Source organism: Haliotis asinina, chromosome 4 (assembly GCF_037392515.1).
Source record: "Haliotis asinina isolate JCU_RB_2024 chromosome 4, JCU_Hal_asi_v2, whole genome shotgun sequence".
NCBI lineage: Eukaryota > Metazoa > Mollusca > Gastropoda > Lepetellida > Haliotidae > Haliotis > Haliotis asinina.
This window is the reverse complement of record NC_090283.1, coordinates 25,884,318-25,905,230: the sequence shown is the minus strand read 5'-3', so window position 1 is coordinate 25,905,230 and position 20,913 is coordinate 25,884,318. Positions and strand designations below refer to the sequence as shown.

The 20,913-nt window shown below is 41.0% G+C and overlaps 1 protein-coding gene across 1 annotated transcript; it reads left to right on the top strand.

Annotated features, from left to right (window-relative positions):
- Window positions 1–1,161: 1,161 nt before the first annotated feature.
- On the top strand, window positions 1,162–15,188 carry LOC137282393 (uncharacterized oxidoreductase MexAM1_META1p0182-like). Its single transcript, XM_067814140.1, has 9 exons — window positions 1,162–1,513; window positions 2,448–2,578; window positions 2,890–2,985; window positions 4,323–4,461; window positions 4,792–4,832; window positions 5,433–5,502; window positions 7,672–7,708; window positions 13,727–13,787; window positions 14,276–15,188. The coding sequence occupies exons 1-9, from the start codon at window positions 1,480–1,482 to the stop codon at window positions 14,438–14,440; spliced, it is 774 nt and encodes a 257-aa protein (XP_067670241.1). The 5' UTR covers window positions 1,162–1,479; the 3' UTR covers window positions 14,441–15,188.
- Window positions 15,189–20,913: the final 5,725 nt, after the last annotated feature.

Genomic DNA, 20,913 nt, shown 5'->3' with positions numbered 1-20,913 from the left:
CAGAACACACATCGCGATACAAAGTCATGATTGATTGTCTCCCATCATGAAATACCTATACCAAAAGCTTGTTGTCAAGAGTTCCGTGGGACACTGCTACTAATACCATGCCATCTAGTTTCATACTAGTAATTCACGAATGGTTTCCAAGCATCTGTCAGTGTCACATGCTGGTGAACGTTGCTCGTAATATAAATCCCATGTTTATCTTTTCCAGCATCGGTTTGTTTCAGTCATTTAGCTTGGACATTGATGTGAAACACATCCATTCAGAGCACACATCAGTCAGTTGTGAAGACACGCCCGTATATTATATATACGTCAACCACGTTTGATTGTCCCTTAAAGGTCATATGATACGTAAAACACAACTTTGCACTTACCGAAATAAAAAAAAAAAAGCAATTCAACTTGTAAAGTTGAGAAAAAAACACGATAAAAAAAAGGCCACAAAATCGGAGTTAAAACAATTCACTAATTTTCACGCAGCGCTGGAGAAAAAAGTGGTTTCAACATCTACGCTGCGCTGCGTCCATAACGTATACGCAGTGAATAGGTTTGCGGAGCTTGAAACAGGATGCCTGCCCCGAGTATGGGGTCGTGAGCAGTAGTCTAATCTTGGCTGTGTACACAAATAAGTAAATAATCTACTCGTTACGTAAACAAAACATGTTGATTGTCATTATCAGACTCAATGTCTGGTTTATTGACACCTATATGTCTGCCTGCCTGTCTGCTAATGACAATATGCAATGCACAAGTTCAATCTCTGACCACATGCATTTTGAAATCAACACTTTCTGGCTTATAAGCTAAAAACAAAGAGCCGGCTAAGGGTATCGGCAAATGAACCAGTGGCCACTGAGAATAACTTCGTTACACACGAGTGCACACCCACCGGCTCTGACTGGTTTCGGTATCTCGGCTGCTTCGTTTTGAGAGAGGTAAACTCAAGTACAGAATATTGCAGTTTTAATTTGCGATTATACGCCTATAATTTTGTATATTTGTTTTTTTGTCAATCATGAATCCATTTCGTGTATCTTCGATAAATGATAACTGTGTTTTAATAATGTTTGAATGTTTGGCTGCGTGTGATTGAAATCTCAAGCTACACCAACAAAAAGTGAACAATTTAAACTAATATTTATTTACTCACAGGTACACTAGCACGCCAAATCTGCCCACAACCTTCACACTACTGAAAGATCAGGTTGTTGTTTCTAGGCAAGACACAGCCCGTAGACAACATTTAGCGAGATGGCGGTACATAGTGTGCTGTGAAGATTCAGGTTTTGTGTCAAGGTTACATAACGATAGCGCTGGACTGAGGTCACTTACTTGCAGTATAAGCGCAAGGGTGCACATAGCTGCATGTGACTTCGCCGGATGTACCTGTGGCGATATATTAGGTTCACTCCTAGCCGTGAAATACGTATAACTGTAATTCGGCTTCTGGATCATTGAATTCCTGTTGCCATGGCATTGAGAGGAAAAGTTGCGCTCATCACAGGTGAAATTCTTCGTGTTGAAAGTATTATTAGGATCTGCATTTTATGTGTTTGTATCCCCGGGGATTGGCATGTTAGACACACGTAAGGAAGATCACTGTGGCAAAAGTTGTGTTTGCGTCAGTTGTATGAGGATGTGTGCACGCCCGAAGTTTCGTCTGTGAGACAAATACTTGTTGTATGAGGAGATGAGCCCATTTTAAATGATATTTAGAAGAAATTTATTAACGTTAATCACATTCCTCCCTCTGGTGAACGACACTGATTCTGACTGGTCAAACCATGTGTCTAATTTCACATATATGAGTTTAGTCGTAGGAAATGTGCATACTCCGCCGAAAGCCCACACGCTGATGCATGTGCAGGTTATTCGGTTTGACCTGATAAAGTGAATACTAATGCATTGCGTGACCGTGTCACAGCTAGTTGGGTTTATCATTGTGGTGGGGTGCGCCTTTGTCAAGTGATTGTCAACATGTTCGAATAGCCGAGACAAGGTCGCCGAGAAATCGTCAGCAATGTCCTAACTTCCTTTAAAAATTAGCTACAGAAGGTTTAATGTTTCCTATTCCGTGCATTTTAGGTAGCCAGCTCCCCTATGTAATGAAGTTGTCTCCACCAGCCGTTTGTGCCATTTAACCTCCCTGGTCATGCATATGTAGAGTAGCTCACGTCAAGCTGAACAAGCTGTAATGATGATAGTTTGATCCGCTGCACACCGTCTTAACAGACAAGATGAAATGTTTTTCTAAACACTTACTGTGACCACTAAAACCTTGATCACTACCCCTTACAAGCTTGGCGTAATTTGGAAACTCCACTCATGCGATTACGCACACGCGCACGCACACGCACACGCACACGCACACACACACACAGAACCACGAGCTGGGAATCGGGAAATGAATGCATGGCGTGGATCATTCTTCCTTTCAGGTTCCAGTTCGGGAATTGGGGCAGGAATTGCAACAGTACTTGCGAGAGAAGGAGCCAAACTGTCACTGACTGGTAGGAACGAGAAAAATTTGGAGGAAGTGGCCAAGAACTGCAAGACGGAAGCTTCTGAAGTAAATAGACACCTACTGAGAAATCTTGAGCTATTCAAGGGAATCACTTGTATACAATCAATACCAATATACGCATGTTGACATGACCCAATCTGTCCCTAGCGACATGAATGACAGCGATTCGAGCCCTTAAGGCGTGGAGTGACCACATGATGTTTGTAATAGAACAACTACAAATCGGCACTTTTCGAAAGTCAAAAGGTTACTTCCTTAACCTGTTATTGACTGTATTTCGTCACTGGCAAGTGGAGGCAAGTGTCCATTCATACTGATGGAATGGTTTTCAATAGCGCACTAACGTTCGGTTTCAGAATGTTCTCACAAACGTTGGTGACATCACACAGGATGCTTTCAGGAAGACTTTGGTGGAAGCAACCAGGAAGAAGTTCGGGAAAATAGACATTCTGGTGAGTACATGCAATACTTTAGAAGGGTTGGATGCATACCATCAGAACGAAAACAACTGCGATGTTTCAGTTTTTGGTAAATAATCTGGAACCAGACACGTCCAGTTGAACTCATTGCTTGAAACTGATGTCTTGATAAAAAAGACATTCACTTCCCACAGAGGCAGGACCACAAATTCCAGTGAGTGATATTGTGAACATCGGTCCATGCTGTAGGGTTTCCAAGGGGCGCGTGTTCTCGTGACAAGCAAAGGTTACTGGCCACCACTTCTCAATTATGTTCTTTGTAGATCTGATTTCAAATGATTTCATACCATAATACGATACACTGTGATTATGTGACAAACTTGAAGATTTCTCTTCATTGCCAAATCATAACTGGTTGAGAAAAAAATCGATGCACAGCCATCGGGGATCAGCAATCAGTATTAAGGCCATATCGTTCAATGTCTATGTATTGCTCGTGATCTAGGCTGCTGAACTCGACTATTGTTAAGAACACATAAGTAGTTTCCGAAACACGTAACAGATTTGAGGCCTCTTTTATCACAAATAGCAGAAGGTTACATTGATGGGTAGAACACTCTTTTCATAAAACAGTGTTTCGAGTATTTGGGTTGTACTTTACAACTTTACAATTGGTAAATATACAGGAATGCAGAAAGATTCCATGTTCTATAATAAGCAGAAGAACAGAAGTCAGAAAATAGCATTAAGAAATGTATGTCTAAAGAAAGCATATACATTTTTCATACGTTTTTTTCAATGACAACCTGCTTGTGGAATTTAGTTTGAAAGTAGAAATTTGTCGTTCAATGTCAATTCAAATCAAGCGTGGAAACAACTTACACCTAAACTCCTCATCAGTATTCTGGCGATATTGGAAACCTTTCATACGCAAACAAGTCCTGTAGCTTGTAGCTCGTAGATCTTTACAAATCTGGCTTAGTTACAGATCAATCCCACAAAGTCACTGATCATAACACCATAACAAGGGTTAGAAGCATGTCCCCAATGATTTTTTCCCTTTGTGGGTAAAATAATGTAAGCTACATTACGTCCAGTACGCCTTGTTTTGGTGTAGCGTGGCTTTCCTTATGACCATGTGTATATGATGGCAATAACAGCATGGACAAGTCCAGATCTAGGATCCTGAACCAGATTTGTACCAATGTAGGAACCGCTTGACCAAACCATAATTGTAAAAAGCCATCATTGGATGCCTGGTTGATATCATGTCATATTATCATATTATCAATCACACGATTCACTGGAATATATACTCATCACATTACTGGTTGTCAGCAAGCAACTGTAGTATCTTTGGCCGTGTTTAGGTGAACAACGCTGGGATCACAGCTACAAGTCCACTGCAATCAGCAACAAAAGAGCTGTACGACAGTCTCATGGCCATAAACGTGGAGGCGCCTGTGTTTTTGACACAGCTAGTTGCACCGTATTTGATTGAATCTAAAGGTACTGGAATTTTTTGCTAGGAGTATGATTTTAGACCTAACATTATTTCAAAACGCCGTGTTTTCTCAAGATTTAAGAAAACTCAATGTTTAACAGGAAGATATACTGTATGTTCCATCAATAAAGTGTTTCCACAAAGGATACTACTGCAGTGATCCAAACATACAAACATATTGCGTCCTTATCATAGGCCATAAAATTATATTTTAAAACACCTAATATATAAATGAGATGTTAAAATCTAAAATCTGCTACTTTCCAAGCTTTTGCAGTAGGATGTTATGTGTGTCACTCGTTATATGGCTTAACAAATCAGTGTTTTTGTTTCAGGATGTGTTGTTAACATTTCCACGTGCACCACGAGTACAATTGTGAGTGTGATGTTCGCAAATACAAGAGTAATTTATAACCCGTAAAACCAATCCCTTCAAACCCAACAGATCGATTTCAATCTACATGCATCACACGCAAAATCGAAAGGCATGGCCGAATGAATGTTGTGCGAGTAAAGAAAGAATTAGTAGTGGCAATTTCAATTGTTTCTCTTTTGTTTTGTTGCTTGAGAGTTTCCAAGGAGTACGAGGAACGTTGAACAGCTGCGCGTCAACTTTGTTGTGTCTCCATTGGCAGGTCACTTGCTTCTTTGTTTGTGTCTCCTGTGTATCCTGTTTTCTATGATCACCCCATACAATCATCAGGTATTAAAATAATACCTAATTGGAGTGGGTGATTCCCGTTGTTCAGTTAATCTGAAAAATGCCTCAGACCCAATCTGATTTGCTCAGGCTACAAAGATTAATGAACAACACACTTGGTTCATGACATGCTCTTGTTTTGATGGGTCAGAAAACGAACTTTATCCTAAGTCATCATTTTAGATATTGGTATCACCGTAAGTAAATCATCTGCATCTGTGACTTTCATCTATCATACAAAACCCATTCAAAATATCCACCTTTCCTCCCATGCAGTCTCCAACAGTGGGTATCTACGCCATGTCGAAGGCGGCCTTGGACACATATACGAGATACCTAGCGCAAGGTAAAACTGCAAAACATTTTTGTAAAACATATGGTGCCCATTCATGTGAGGTGATAGAGTTTGCTGGGCAGACTTTATTGAGATCAAGCATTCGGTAAGCGTCGGTTATAGTCCAGTATTCAAAATTTTGACTACGAAACACCAGGAGTATTGGATAGTTAAAAGTTAGAGAAAAACTAATAGTTGAATTGGTTTCGACAGTGTATAGAAACTGAAACTTCTGTAGTAATCAGTCACTCAATCTGTCACAAGAAAAGGTTTAAAAAGTGCAACTCTGGAGGCACCTGATGGTTTTACATGTACGGTGGTATTACATGTACGCTCAGCGCTCTGCAGTCGTGGTACCGTTACTGAACATGCCCCTCGGTTCAGTAGGAAGATATTCGGTCCTTTGAAACTTCCCCAAAGAATGGTGTGGAGCTACAATATGTTCCCTCTATAAAGGTGGATGACAAAATGATGTGAATAACTATAATGATGTGACTATTCTCAGTCATTGAGAAAACGTTCACAAAAATATTATATCAAAGACTACCGCAATGGACATCTGATAATAGTATTATATGAAAACCAAGCCAGTATTAGGACGGAATACACGATCGGATGGCCGTTTCTATTGATTTTTCATACAGTTTTCGAAAGCCTTCGACAACAACGTGAATCATTCACATCTTTAGTATCGACTCATCAACTATAACATGCATGGCAATATTTTGACATCCCTGCGAAATATGTATTCCAAACTCAAGTCATATGTCAGAGCTTCCAGTGGTCTAACAGAATCTTCCAGTGTTGTTAGCGAAAAAGACAGGAATGTATGTTAAGCCCGCTACGTTTTACGCTATATATTAATGAACTTGCAACTGAAATAACGGCATCAGAATGTAAACTTTAAGGTATTTATATTTCGGAAGACGATCCAAATGTGTGTTATCTCTTTTATATGCGGATGATGTGGCCAACACAACAGATACAGCAAGGGGACTTCAAATCATGTTAATGTTCTTTGTACCTGCTGTGAGAAATAGGGTCTCGCTTTAAACATTAATAAATCGCAGATTGTAGTTTTTCGAAACGGTGACTTCTGTGCAACTGCAAAAGGTGGTTACATAAAGGATCGAAGACTACAGTCGTGGCGTCCTATAAATACATGATCTTTACACCAATAGCAGTTTGGACTCAAACAACAACTGTGTTAGTTCAACAAGCCGAGAAAGTACGTCAGGTAATATATGTGTGCTGGACTGCCGATCAGTGTAGCTGCAACTTATTGGATAGAATGTTTTTAACCAATCTTCACATACGGAGCTGTTTCTGGGGCTTCCAACATGTTCAGCACATAGAAAACGCTCAGGTGAAATATCTCATGAAAATTATATTTGTACCTAGACTACATGCAGTGCTGCCGTTCTTAGAGACTGTGGAAGAAATACTGTTTTGTCACGTATGTAACGAAGTTACTCACATACTGGACCAAACTTCTTTTAATGGAAACTCATCGACTTCTCAAACAGTAGACCCACATGATGTGATGTGGATTGGGCAGTGTAAATAATATATCATGGGCTTCGAAGGCTAAACAGATTCTATTTCAATATGGATTTGTGGAGACACATGCAGGACTATAAAACACTGTTTGTATCAGAAATAATACAACGCATCATTGACGTAGATATTCAAAGATGACGTAAAAACAACTCTAAACTATCTTCCTATGCAACCTAGAAATCGGGTTTGAATGTCGAACTATATCTAACTCTTATCAAATGAAGAACGTAAAGCTCTGTCAAGTTTTAGATGAGGATGCCACAACTTAAGGACTGAATTGGACGGAGAATCGGAATAGATGAAGAAAGCAGATTATGTAGATATTTCAACTGCTATGAAACAGATGTAGTTGGAAACGAATTCCATTTCTCACTTGTATGCAAAACGTTTTCAAATCTACGAAAATTATACATTTACCATGCACACCATGAACATCCGTCTATTGCCGCATTTGTAAATCTTATCAATTCCACATGACATTGCTTAGTATATCTGTCTACCATTTAAACTACCCATCGTTACATTAATGATGCTACTAGCTATACCTGTCACATAAGACAACTGAATATTACAAAGTGGCTTTATCAGCAAGCAAACAAACAGCTTAATTTCTTTCCACAGAAATGGTGTCACACGGAGTACGCGTGAATGCAGTCAAGTAAGTACACAAAGAACGGTAAGAGCTAAACGGAAAGTCACATTGACTTGTGTCAGTCCGGCACCCGTAAACGGCCACGTCCTCGGGGTGGGTGCTGGGTAACGCCAAGAGCCGTTCGCCCCCGTCGTGGATACCGAGGGATAGTTTGTCCACCAACCCGTTTGCCGTGGTTGCGACCCTGTGTCGGTGGAGGCGGGGATCCTGGTGGTTGAGGGTATGGGAGCAGGACCAGTGTTCCTATTGCTCAACACACCACTTCGGCCCTAACTTCACCTAGACGGATGGTTGAAATGGGCCCGCTTCAACCAATCGGGTGGTCACGCCAAGCCCTGAGCATTTACTATATGTAATGTTGCACACAATTTTGAGAATTTTAATATGTATATTACTAGTTCCTGGCCGATTTTTGGACATTCTGAATTCCAATTTTATAAATTCATGTTTTTTGCCTAGAGTTGTATGCCCAGAAGGCGGTGCCTCATGGGCCAGTCTGGCGGACTTATTAATCTTTAATTCTTCTGCTGGAGTATGTCATCCGGGTATCCATGGTGCTGTAAACTGGAGGCCCGCTTGCTTTAGCATTGTCGTTATGATACTCCGTGGTGGGTGGGGAGCTCGGATGATGAACCGTATTACTCTAACCATGGTTTATGAAATTCCACCCAAAATAACAAAATGTTCACTTGAAATTTATCCTGTTTATACTGATCACAGACCGTCTGCATCGATTGAGTATTGGCCGTGTTTCATTGTGATTGAGACTTCTGACATCACACCGTTAAAGTTGAACCCCTGTGCTGTATCCAAAGGTATTCAAGGTATTGCTGGGGATGTGAAAAACATTAGACGCTTACGTTCCTGTGCGCTGTTAGATGAGTGTGGGATAAAACAACAATCAACCAACCTGATCTAGATCAAATCTTTCGTGGGCATTCTGGAAACAGTGTCTGCTTACAAAACCATGGACACAAGCAAACGTATCGTTAGAGATCGGATCGATTGTTTGATGATATGTCAAACCATGATATAATATAAGACATGAAGGATCAAGGTGTACTCTACGTCAAGTGCTTTTCAACTCGGAAAAACAATGAAACCATCAAGACCAATACGTATCTGTTTACTTTTTCCTCTCCAAATGCGCCCAAATCAGTGACGGCAGGCTACCTACATCCCCAACCCGCTCAGGTGTTTTAAATGCCAGAAATATGGACACAGTGTAACTACTCGCACATTGCCTGTTGTGTGTGCTCTCTGTGGTGAGAAATCACACACAACAGAAGATTGTGACAGTGATTTTAAAAAATGCACCAACTGCTCAGGCGACCATTTTTCATTTTCTAAACAGTGTCCAATCTGGAAAGAGCAAATGGAGATAAACAGAATAAGTTTACTCAAAATATCTCTTTTTCTGAGGCAAAAAAAATGGTAAAATTTTGCAGAAAGTTACAGTAGCAAAACCATCCTCTGAGTCTAGCTCTAAAATAACCAAATCATCCACAGGCTGGCAAACTACCTTGACTTGGGTAAATTGCGATTCTCCACATCTTTTGTACCCTACTATATCATACCAGACTGAGGAATCACTTCCTAGTACATAAAAATCTTCTTCTGATCACAAATCATCATCATCTCAGTCACACTCAAAGCCTCAGTCGACAGCTGATAGTCAACAAACTGCTAAAAGTAAACCTAAGCCTAAGCCTGATGCTTCAAAATAACAAAGTGGCAGAGCTCCTTAAGGGTCACCAATTAAAATTCAATTGTTCAATAAATATGGGTCTTGAAGACATGGACGTATCTGAAAACGTTCATTTTAGGGCACACAGCTTGTCGCCCTCCAAAAGAGTGCAGGGAAGATCCCCAATAAATCACCCCAAAAGATAGTTTATTCCAATAATATTGTACATTGGAATGCAGAGGATTGAGGACTAATTTACATGAATTAGAGCTATATATATTAGTCCAAGAGTTTACACTTTCGGCGTTATGTCTCCAAGAGACATATTTAAAACAAACAGATACATTTGATCTTCGTCATTTAGTGCATATCATTGTTTTTCACCTCCGACGGATCATCCATTCTAGTCAGACAAAACGTTATTCAAAGCCCTGTTCCACTTACTACTAATATGCAGGCTGTTGCTGTGAGAATTACTTTACATGTAGCGTTTACGCTATGATCTCTCTATATTTCGCCGTCTTCGATGTTTCCCAAATCCGATCTTCAACCTCTATATGACCAACTCCCGAAACTCTGTATTATAATGGGAGATTTAAATGGGCACAACCCACTCTGGGGTAGTGTAACTACAAAAGCTAAAGGTAAATTGTTGGAGGACTTTTGTTCTAACAATGATTTATGTATTTATAATGATGGTTCCAGCACATATTTACACCCTGGTACAGGGACCTAATCTCCTCTCGACTTCTCACTCACAAATACACAACTACTTAATGAATTCGAATGGTCAGTCCACAATGACCTCTGTGGAAGTGACCATTTTCCTACTATATTAAAAGCTGTAACTCTATCTGATGTTCCTCCATCATCAAGGTGGAATTTTAAAAGGGCTAACTGGGCTTTATATGAAACACTGTGTGCTGAAAAACTTAAACCCGAACGTTTTATTGACGTTCCTGATGCTATTAAATGTTTTGCTGATGAACTGAACCCCGTAGCTGATGAGGGTATACCAGTCCTCTGCAGTTCCACATATTCGAAAACCGTGGTTCAACGATGAATGCAAACAAGCTAGGAAAGCAAGGATAAAAGCAGAACATTATTTCCGTCGCCATCCTATGGTGTATAACTAAAAGAAATTTAAAATTTTAAATGCTAAAGCACGGTGTACTTTTAAACAGAACAAACGCCAATCTTGGCAAAATTATGTATCCAAAAATAATTCTCGGACACCCATGTCCAAGGTGTTGAACATGGTCCAGAAAATTAAAGGTAAAGGTACTAAATCTACTGTCCATCATCTTAAACATGGGGATCAATTACTTACTGATAAATCAGATACTGCAAATAACCTGGCCGAAACTCTTGCTAAACATTTTTCCTCTTCTAATTATATACCTAAATTTCAGCAATATAAAAAAAAACAAGAAAAGAAAATTCTGATAATGGGGAAGATTATAATGAAACGTTTTCTATTCATGAACTCCATACTGCGCCTGATCAAGCTCATGACACTGCTACAGGAGGTGATAAAATACATTATCAACTCCTGAAGCACTTACCAGAATCCTGTTTAGAGACGCTCTTATCAATTTTTGATGATATTTGAACTTCTGGGAAATTTCCTACTTCATGGTGTGATGCTATAGTAGTACCAATACCTAAAACTGGACCTGAATTCAAAGGCAAATTTTTAAATAACAGACAATTTCAAGTCCGCGTGGGTTCTACCCTGTCTGATCACTACAATCAGGATCAGGGTGTTCCACAAGGCAGTATTTTGTCAGTGACACTTTTTAGTATAAAGATAAATAGTTTATTAAAAGTTTTAAACGATTCAATTGATGGATCGTTATTTGTGGATGATATTGATATTTCTTGTCGTTGGAAAAATATGCATACTATTGAACGACAACTGCAGCTGTGTTTAAACAAAATAGGTAAATGGTGTCTTGACAATGGCTTCAAATTTTCTAAATAAAAAACCAACTGTACACACTTTTGCCGTAAATATAAACCTCATAAAGACCCAGAACTATTTCTAAGTGGCACCCCTATCAAAGTTGTCAAGGAGGCCGAGTTCTTGGGACTTATTTGTGATTCACATTTGACCTTTTTGCCCCATATTAAATCCCTAAAAGCCAAAGGCTTGATGGCACTCGATTTATTAAAGGTTGTCTCTAATTCAAAGTGGGGAGGAGATCAGACTACCCTCCTTTACCTATATAGATCACTCGTCCGCTCAAAACTTGATTATGACTCCATCGTTTATGGAGGAGCCTGCAAAAACAACCTGAAACTTCTTGATTCTGTCCATCACCAAGGTTTAAGACTTTGTCTTGGGTCTTTTAGAACTTCACCTATTGACAGTCTTTACATTGAGGCAGATGAACGATCTCTTGAGCAGTGCCGTTTAAAATTAGCTTTACAGTACACTACTAAATTACACTCTAATGATGAATCTAACCCTGCCTTGAAACTGTGTTTCAATCCCCTTTATAAGGATTTATACAACAATCTTCTCTTGTTCCGCCTCTAGGACATAGAACTAAACCATTTCTTTCTTCGGCCGGCATTGAGCTGGAAAACATAGTTCCCTCCCGTCTTCTTTCTTCTCCTCCTTGGCAGTTGGTCAGGCCCCAAGTGGACATAACATTGACCACTTTCACAAAATCAGAAACGAATGAATTACACTATAAACAAGAATATAATCAATTGGAACATAAATATAGAAATTATAAATCCTTTTTTACAGATTGATCCAAGGACGGTGGCGCAGTGGCTTGTGCCACTGTCATTGGATCCAGAACAATATCTTCTAGATTATCAGATAATAGTTCTATTTTTACAGCAGAAGCTAACACCATGTTAACACCTCTTAAAAGTAAACAATATATAATCTATTCAGACTATTCAGATATGTCTAAATTGCTAACAGCTGAGGGGATGATGTAAACCCAACTAGGGTCCATGCAGGTAACAAAGGTACTGTAAGTCCCCATGGTCCCTAGTATGATGATCTGCCTTCAGTTGTTGGCGATCTATAGCCTGTTTTTATATTGTATTGTCCGAATAGGGCTATTAGTTTTACCTCTCCACGCTAGTTTTAATCCCATTTGTGATATTCTAGTTGTTTTACTGTCCCTTGCTGACAGGTTTTTGTAATGTACATATGATCTTTTTCATTGTTGAATGTTCTCGTCACGATATGGCTGAAATATTGACGATGTGACGTTAAATATATACTCACTCATTCACTCACAACCTGGAAATATGGCATTTTAAGAGACTTACATGACTTCGGTTTGGGAGGTCGTTTGCCTGAATTTATAGTCAACTTTTTAAATGACAGATCGAGTGGGTTCTACCTTGTCTGATCATTACAATCAGGATCAGGGTGTTCCATAAGGCACTATTGTGTCTGTCTCTCTTCTTAGCATAAAGATCAACAGTTTATCTAAAGTTTTAAGCGATCAAATAGATTGATCGTTATTTGTGGATGATTTTAATAATTAAAGGACAGGCAATTTCAAGTCCGAGTGGGTTCAACCCTGTTTGACCACTATAATCAGGATCAGGGTGTTCCACAAAGCAGTATTTTGTCTGTAACACTCTTTAGTATCAAGACAATCTTAGACTTAATGATAATTGTGATATTCTAGTTCTTTTACTGTCCTTCTTTGACAGATTGTATAATGTACATATGGTCGTTTTCATTGTTGCATGTTCTCGTCACGATATGGATGAAATATTGCCGATGTGACGATAAATATTAACTCACTCACTTATTTCAGTTCGTGCATATGTTCAGTTTTGTTTGTTGGTAATTACCGTACTCAGGAAAAAAAATTCAAGCTGTATCGCGGCGATCAGTGAACGAGTGAGTTTAGTTTTACGCCGCATTTAGCAATATTCCAGCAATATCACCGCTGGGCAATACCAGAAAATGGGCTTCACACATTATACCAATGTGGGTGCGGCGGTCAGTAAATAATTGAGTCTGAATCAGAGAACCCATTCTACACAACTGGAATACAATAACATGCGGTAATTGATAACATCTACTATGTAAGACGCAATCTCCGAAGTCTAATAACTTTACACCATCGATCACTTCATAATTCCATCCGAGCAGGAGTTTGGGTTTGAAACAAAATCAGTAAATTAGCATATCCTGTGGTCTTTTCGTTACACGATTGTAAAATACTATCCCTGTGACTATTACATTCATTATTACAGCTGACTGGTTGTATTCACTGTTAGATTAGATGTCTTTTGTTACACTTGCATTTGGCACGATTGTTCTATTCTTGGTGTTGTTGTCACTGTTTCAGGCCCGGTTATATACCGACTCAAATATTGTCTCGCTCCATATCGAAAGAGGTTTTTGCCCAGGTAATTATTTTGATGGTATCATATCTGGAACGGAAACCGAGAATTAATAACAAGAGCAACTTTGATGTACGATTATCACGCATTAAGAACGCATTAACAACGCTCTCAGCAATGTTCCAGCTACATAGCGGCGGTCTGTAAATAATCGAGTGTGGGTCAGTCAGTTCAGTCATCAACAACACAAGGACCTGTCTAGTTGTCTCCATGACAAGTATGGAATGTTGGATAGCACGTCTATCCCTGATCCTCATCGGTCTCGTAATGAGTGTTAATCAGGCTGGTTTTCGAAAAGAGCAAGGCCAAACAGGCTTTCCTTGATAAGAAACAAATAAATCAATAAACGTCATTTTGATGTAAAGTTGTCACGCACTGAGAAAGAACCTGGTCCTAGCCAGGTGGCGTTCAGGTATAACCAGACCAAATAGGGTTTCTTTGTCAACAGAATAGATACACAATAGTGTTTCAGTCACTCACTCACACTGTTCCAGCTGGATCGTGCCGCGATCAAAGCAACGCCAATTGGTCGAGCGGGTACCACAGAAGAAATTGGTCACATTGTTGCCTTTTTAGCCTCCGAGAAAGCAGCCTTTGTCACTGGAGAATGTTTCAAGGTCGATGGAGGGTTCTCAATGACCACTCCAGTCCTTACATGAAGAAGAGGGTCGAAGGCGTCCAGATGTCTCCATCGATTGTAATTCCAATCAAAACTAACCCTTCATTGTGTTGCCCGGTCTTCCGTTACTGAACAAGCTCTTTTGACCTCACCAATTTTCGCTATTCTACTTTAAGCCTATGGCCGTTAGTGTCGTTTATTTGTTGATACTAAAACAAAAGGTATTAATTAATCCATCTGTTTATAAACCGTCAGGACAATTACAAAACCCGAACATTACACGTGTTTCCATTCTCTGGTCGTAGGTGTTAGAATTTAACTCGCCCTGTATATATAAATAATCGTTAACTTTGGAAACGTGCTCAGATAAAAACATGATGACTGTTTCATAAAGGAATGGGTTTTATTGTAACAAACATCCGTTACTTATTCCTTATTGGAATATCAACGGCAGTTAACTTCACAACGTTGTTTAGAGCGGTTTCCCTTAGACTGCACTATGCACGTCATTTAATTATTTCCACCCAAGATCTAATTCCATTTTATTCCGTGGCCAGTCACGTTTGTCTCCTATAAAATACGTCCACGTCGATCATGTGTTTAAAATTAAGGCTTCCAGTAAAGCATCTTTTTCTGCATTTGTTGTCTGCATCTTTTGCATGCTCCACTTTTTTGTACACAAAAGAATTCAGTTTTCTACATTATATACATTTGTTGAAATGCTGTTTCAATGCGAAAACGACGAGACTTGTATCAACTCAATAATAATAAAGAGAATTGACTAAAAATACACACTGGAACACATTTGTATAGAGTAGTATAGGGAATGATAGTCCGAAAACACTTTTCAAAAACCCCTCTAAAAAGCCTCATTTAGTAAATGAGGCTTTGGTGGGACCATTAGCTCTTGCTATTATTGCCCCTACTACAAAGCCACGCCATCACGTTTACCGTGACTTGGCAGGCGGTAACACTGTGCCGTACGGTACGATCAATAATTCTTCTCTTACAAATCCCCTACCCGGCCCACCCCTCAAGTAGTACAAGTTAGGTTCGTCGGCTTTCATATCCACTTTATCTATGTTGTAAGTTTTGACCGACCATATAGGATCGGTGGCTCGCTTACGGCTATCGCCCTCGTGTTCCCCCGGCTGGTATAGATACCTAACTAAGGCCCTATCTGGTATCTGTTTCTCCTTTCCACGCAATGGAGCAGACGACTCTGCTAACACTGATTTTAGTTTGATAGCGTCTGCCGGTTTCTTACCGGTGAGACGGGTGACTTCATGGTTGATTGCTGACACCACCTCTGGTAACCTCGCTACCCATTCGGTCGATCGTTTTCCAGGGGTGGTCATCTCCCTAGCATACTGATAACCGAACAAGCGCTCAGCCAAAGTCCTATTAAATCTCTCAACTATGGCTTGGCTGCGATGGGCTCCGGCCGTGCCACGTCTGACCTTTGTATCGTGTTTGGCTAGCAGTTGTGAAACGGCACCCATGAACTCCCGTCCTGGATCAACTTGCAGCTCTGTTGGCCAAGTCAGCGGGCTGCGTTTGTATATGCGTTCTAATCCTTTGGCTACTTTGGCCGAATCTTTCGTGGTCAAGGGTTCGGCTTCCTTGTAACGACTGGCTACGTCCACTACGGTTAAGGCATACTTGTACCTCTTATCATGAGGTAGGAACAGTAGGTCTGCCTGGTGAATGTTATTAGGTATGTTAATTCCGAAACTCCTTTTAGGTACGTAGCGTGGCGCCGGCAAATAGATCTGCCACAGGGCTTGTTTTTCAAGCCACGCTTTGGCTTTCTCTGGTGATACTCGCGCCATTTTAGCTAGCTTATCTACTGCGCTAGCTCCTTTCCAATATCCACGCGGGCTGTAATAAATAGCCTCAAATTTTTTCATGTCCATACGCGTATGTGTTTATACCATCAATAGCTATCCAACGTTTCGTGTCCATAGGCGATAGGGACGTCTTGTTTATAGTCAGTCCGTATATCTTATGTCCATCACTTCTAAGCGTGTTCATCTTATGCCTAAAGGTACGGGTCTTGAACAGAGCCTCCTTGAATCTGGCGTGTTTGATGTGTTGTTTCACCACATACTTCTTAACCCCTTTAGCTTTTCGGATCTCACTATTGTCGGCTTTCAATATGGAGTACATCTTAGGCCTCAAACCTATGTACTCGGCTATTGGCGTGCCAGCACACTCGTCCTTCATCTTACCTAGGACCTTTTTATTTACCGTGCTGTGCATGGTATGGGTCTTAGGATAGTCGCTGGTGTCGTATAAATCGATGTGTTTTTTCATATCCTCGTACACGTCCTCAGTTCGAATCTCCATCAGCAGGGAATCCGTGTCAGTGTACAACACTTCGCACCTGTCGCCGTACTGTTTCTTGAGCTCGTTGTAGTAAAAGTCGTACATCAGGTGTTTGGATAAATCGAGGATACTCATCCCAACGTAAACAGGTCGGTTGAATTTTATGTGACTTTTCTTCATGTGTATGGCAACTAGGTCGTCTGTGAATATTTTATTACGGTTGAATGCCGGACTGGCTATCAATTTCCTGAGCTTGTCTTCCTCACTAGATCTAACCAGTTTCACGGTTACGCGTTTCCTCAGGTTTTCCATAGTCTTACCAAACACCGAGTTGTTCATGAGCTTGTAGAGATTTTTCTCAAAATCACTGGTGGCTTTTTTTCGTAGGTCTGTGTTCATTCTGATGTAGGGCTCCATCCATGGGCTCTGATCGAACATGAGCACCCTGTGTATTTTGGTCAGCCTCATACCCAATGACAGGTACAGCTGTAGGTTGCGATAGTGAACTATGTACTTGGTCTTATTCATTAAGTTAGGCACGAGTTTCTCAACGTCCGCCACACGACCACCTGACAAGTTATGTTGGTACTCAGACATCCAGTCTGTGTTAACCTTCATACGTTCGGGCGCAAGGGGATAGCTGTTGTGCGATGCGTGTAATGCCTTGGGATACTCTAAGTCAACTTCGAGGATATACCCTTTGTTCGAATCTGGTGCAATGCTCATAACATCAACGTTTGGTACCCATTCGAATCCCCCTGTAGGTAGATACTGGCTCATGGCCCAGCCGTACAGGTTGTTTGCGTCGAGGTAGAGAATGTGATTGGTTGGTTTGTTAGGATCGTAACCTTTCACGTATTGATTATTTGCTTTAGCGTATCGTTTGGATGCCATGGAAATCCCACCTCGCAAGCCTTTCTCAATGAATAGGTGCATGTCGTAATCTGTAAGCAATTCTAAATTAACTCCTGTCTTTTTAAGCAAGGCGTCCCACGACAGACCTGGGCTGGTGTAATACCATGCGGGGTCGAGTTTATACTGCTTGAAACATGTTTGCCGAAACGTCTCGAACACGTCGGCTAACAGCAGTACATCTGTCCTCAAGTACAGATCGTGATAATCGCCAAGGTTCTTACAACCCAGTTTATTCCATACGTTAATCGCGTGCGAGTAATCGTCTCGTGAGACGGACGCCTCATTCAGCTTGCTATAAAAGCAGTCGATAGGAGGTAGTCTGGTCTCTGTGAACTTAGCCCAACTATCCATGTACTCATATGGGTATACGCCCTTCCTCATGAGCAGGTGTCTAGTCTCGGCGTCTGTGTATCGATCTGTGATAGGGAAGGTATTGTTGGCCTTGACCAGACTGTCGAGTGACGACAGGAGGAATTGAAACGAGTCAATGAACCTAAGTCCGTTTAAGCTGAAGGAGATGTATCTCTCCATGTTGTTTGGGATGCACGATATATTACCATCGATTTTCGCGATGGCCTGCATGATCAAGTGAGAGTCGTATCCTCTCAAGTTGTGAAAGACAACGGGAATGTTTATTGTCTTAGGGTTGATTTTAAGCTTGAGGTTGCACGCGTTGTGAGCGGCGCCTCTATACTTACCAGTTATGTGGCAGTGATCTCTCACCGAATCACCGTTAAGTGGTGAGTCGCACACGTGACAGTTAGTGCTACTGGCGTGAGCTAGCATGTCGGCTCTGGTCATACGCATTAGAGCGATTTTATACAATGCATTCCTAATAATTTTTTCTTCCTCCTGCAAGCACTTTAGAAACCTTTCAGCCGCGTCAGGACCCCTATACACTACCGGAGCTTTCGTTTCCCCGTCACAACGGACGACAATGTATCCAAACGAACAGGCTTTATGCTCTTGTGTTTTGTGTGTGAAGGCACCACTGGGAGCCTCGCCGGCGGCAGCCACTAAGGCTTCGAAGTCGGCGTATATAATATAAGGCACAGACATTTGATTCTTGTGATTGTCGAATTTTAGGATATTTTCACCTTCCTTAGGCATGTCGACTCGTATGGCCGTCTGCCCAACACCTTGGCAATCCTCCAGGTGGGATTCTAATAAATCGGCCCGACTGAAACAGTGTAGGCATCGTACACAAAAGTGTTTTTCCCCAACGTGTTTCGACTGGTCGTGCAACAACCGGCTGAGATGTTTTATCCACGTGTAGTGATACGTTTCACCTTTTTGAATCATGAATAAATTAATAACTTGACAATCCTTCACCGGGCTGACCCTGTGTATTATTGTTGTATTACCTTCGTGCCCAAAGACATTTATAGCCAGATTATTCTGTTTTTCTACTTTAGTGATCTGGGATATTGGGGTGGGTTCATCTATACCATCCCAGTTGAGCCCATCGTCCTGTGGATAATTAGAAGGCCTGTTCGGATTAGTGGCAGCTGGAAATAAGGCTGACCTGATAGATAACCTCAGGCAATCGTTTCCTCTATTCTTAACGTTTACTATGGCTTGTTTGTTCTTATAGTAGGGAGGCAAGGCTAGGTATGACCCACCTCTGAACGGCATGTATTTAGCTATATCTAGATAGACATTATCGATTTTATCTACAGCCCACCCGGACCCTAAGTGTGTGTAGCGTTCTAGGTATTCTCGTATCTGCTGAAAACTTGTATCGATTGATGCGTCAATGGTCTCTGCATGTGTGACGACCTCTTGTTTACCTCGGAAGTAAGGCTGAACATACTCAGTGGTACTCCCAACCTGCTTATCGAGCGACATTTTCACTGTGATCTGAAACTTGATACTTCCTAGATTATTTAGTTCCTGGTTGACCTTATCAGCTATCAGAGGCTTAATATCTGTAATGTCTATGTTTCTATCGACGTGCATGCGCCAACTTCCCAAATAGTTGCCTACAGCGTGCTTAGTGCGCACGAACTGTAGGTCAATAGCTCTATTCTGTCGTAATAATTCTACAAGCTGTGGTTTTCTCATACGAGAATACCCGCCTAAACCCAAATCGTGTGCCTCGGTTTTCAGTTGTTTTACAGTTGGACGTGCTACTGGGGTATGTGATAACAATGCGGTTAATCCGGCTTTCCCCAGTTTTGAATAACCCGTGTATCCAAGCTGTTTCGCTTGAGCTTTTAACTGTTTTACCGTAGGAGGGACTTCTAAACCTAGTAATCTCAACAATGCTGGCTTCCGCATTCTAGAATACCCGATAACACCTCTCTGTTTTGCGACCCTCTTGAGCTCGCGCACAGTAGTCATTGTGTTTACACCTAAGAGAACTAATGTCTAATTGGTTCACAGTAAGGGGAGGTAACTCCTCCACTCTTGATAAAAAATATTTTATTTCTTGTAATCACTTATTAACCAAACTCGGTTTGTTGGCCACAATTCTCGTAAGTCTTCCAACAGCTTGTGTGAATCTATGTAGGCATCGATCAGTGTTTGGTTATTTGATAACAATTCGATTAACCCGGCTCTCCCCAGGTTTGAATAACGCCGGCATCCAAGCTGTTTTGCTATAGCTTTTAATTGTTTTACCGTAAGATAGGCTTCCATATTCAAGAATGTATAGTAGACATGTTTACACCTAAGAGAACCAATCTCTAATTGGATTTTATCTTGAGCAGTCGCCTACGTTCTTTTATGTAGCCTTTTTTATTCTCGTATATGAGTTGATGTCTGACTACGTTCGCTCCGTGAGCTTTACATAAACAGTAGTGTCCTTTAACCCCGATACCACACACAGAACACGTGTAGTTAGGACTCCCCATATGGAAACAACAGAACCCCTGATTCCTGCATTTCCTACCACAGGCCTCGGTCTTCCCCATAAGTATATATTCACATCGGTATGGAGCGGGTCTCATGTTTACTTATATAGGTATTTTAGTTTAATTGCTTAGCAACCAACGCAGTAGCTGCTATACCCAACACTATGAAGCCCAGTTCACGATTCATTTGTCCCTTGGATGGTGTGTAGTACTGAGCGAGTGTGGGTTCATTGAGCGCTTCCAATCGTTTACCAGTTAGTAGGTAGTATTCTTTCATTGCTTCATCAACATCGTTGAATGTTTGAACGGCATGGTTTTCACGCTGGAGTTGTTCGTTAATGAAATCGAGCCTCTGGAGGCGTTTTTTAGCGTACTCGGCCTGTGCTCTTTGTAATTTCTCAGTAGCGAGATCGTG

Excerpts from the sequence above, each read along its gene's own strand:
- LOC137282393 (XM_067814140.1), top strand. The coding sequence starts at position 1,480 with ATGGCATTGAGAGGAAAAGTTGCGCTCATCACAG. Across the intron at positions 4,833-5,432 it reads CGTGCACCACGAGTACAATT|TCTCCAACAGTGGGTATCTA; the intron begins GTGAGTGTGATG and ends CCTCCCATGCAG. Across the intron at positions 7,709-13,726 it reads GTACGCGTGAATGCAGTCAA|GCCCGGTTATATACCGACTC; the intron begins GTAAGTACACAA and ends TCACTGTTTCAG.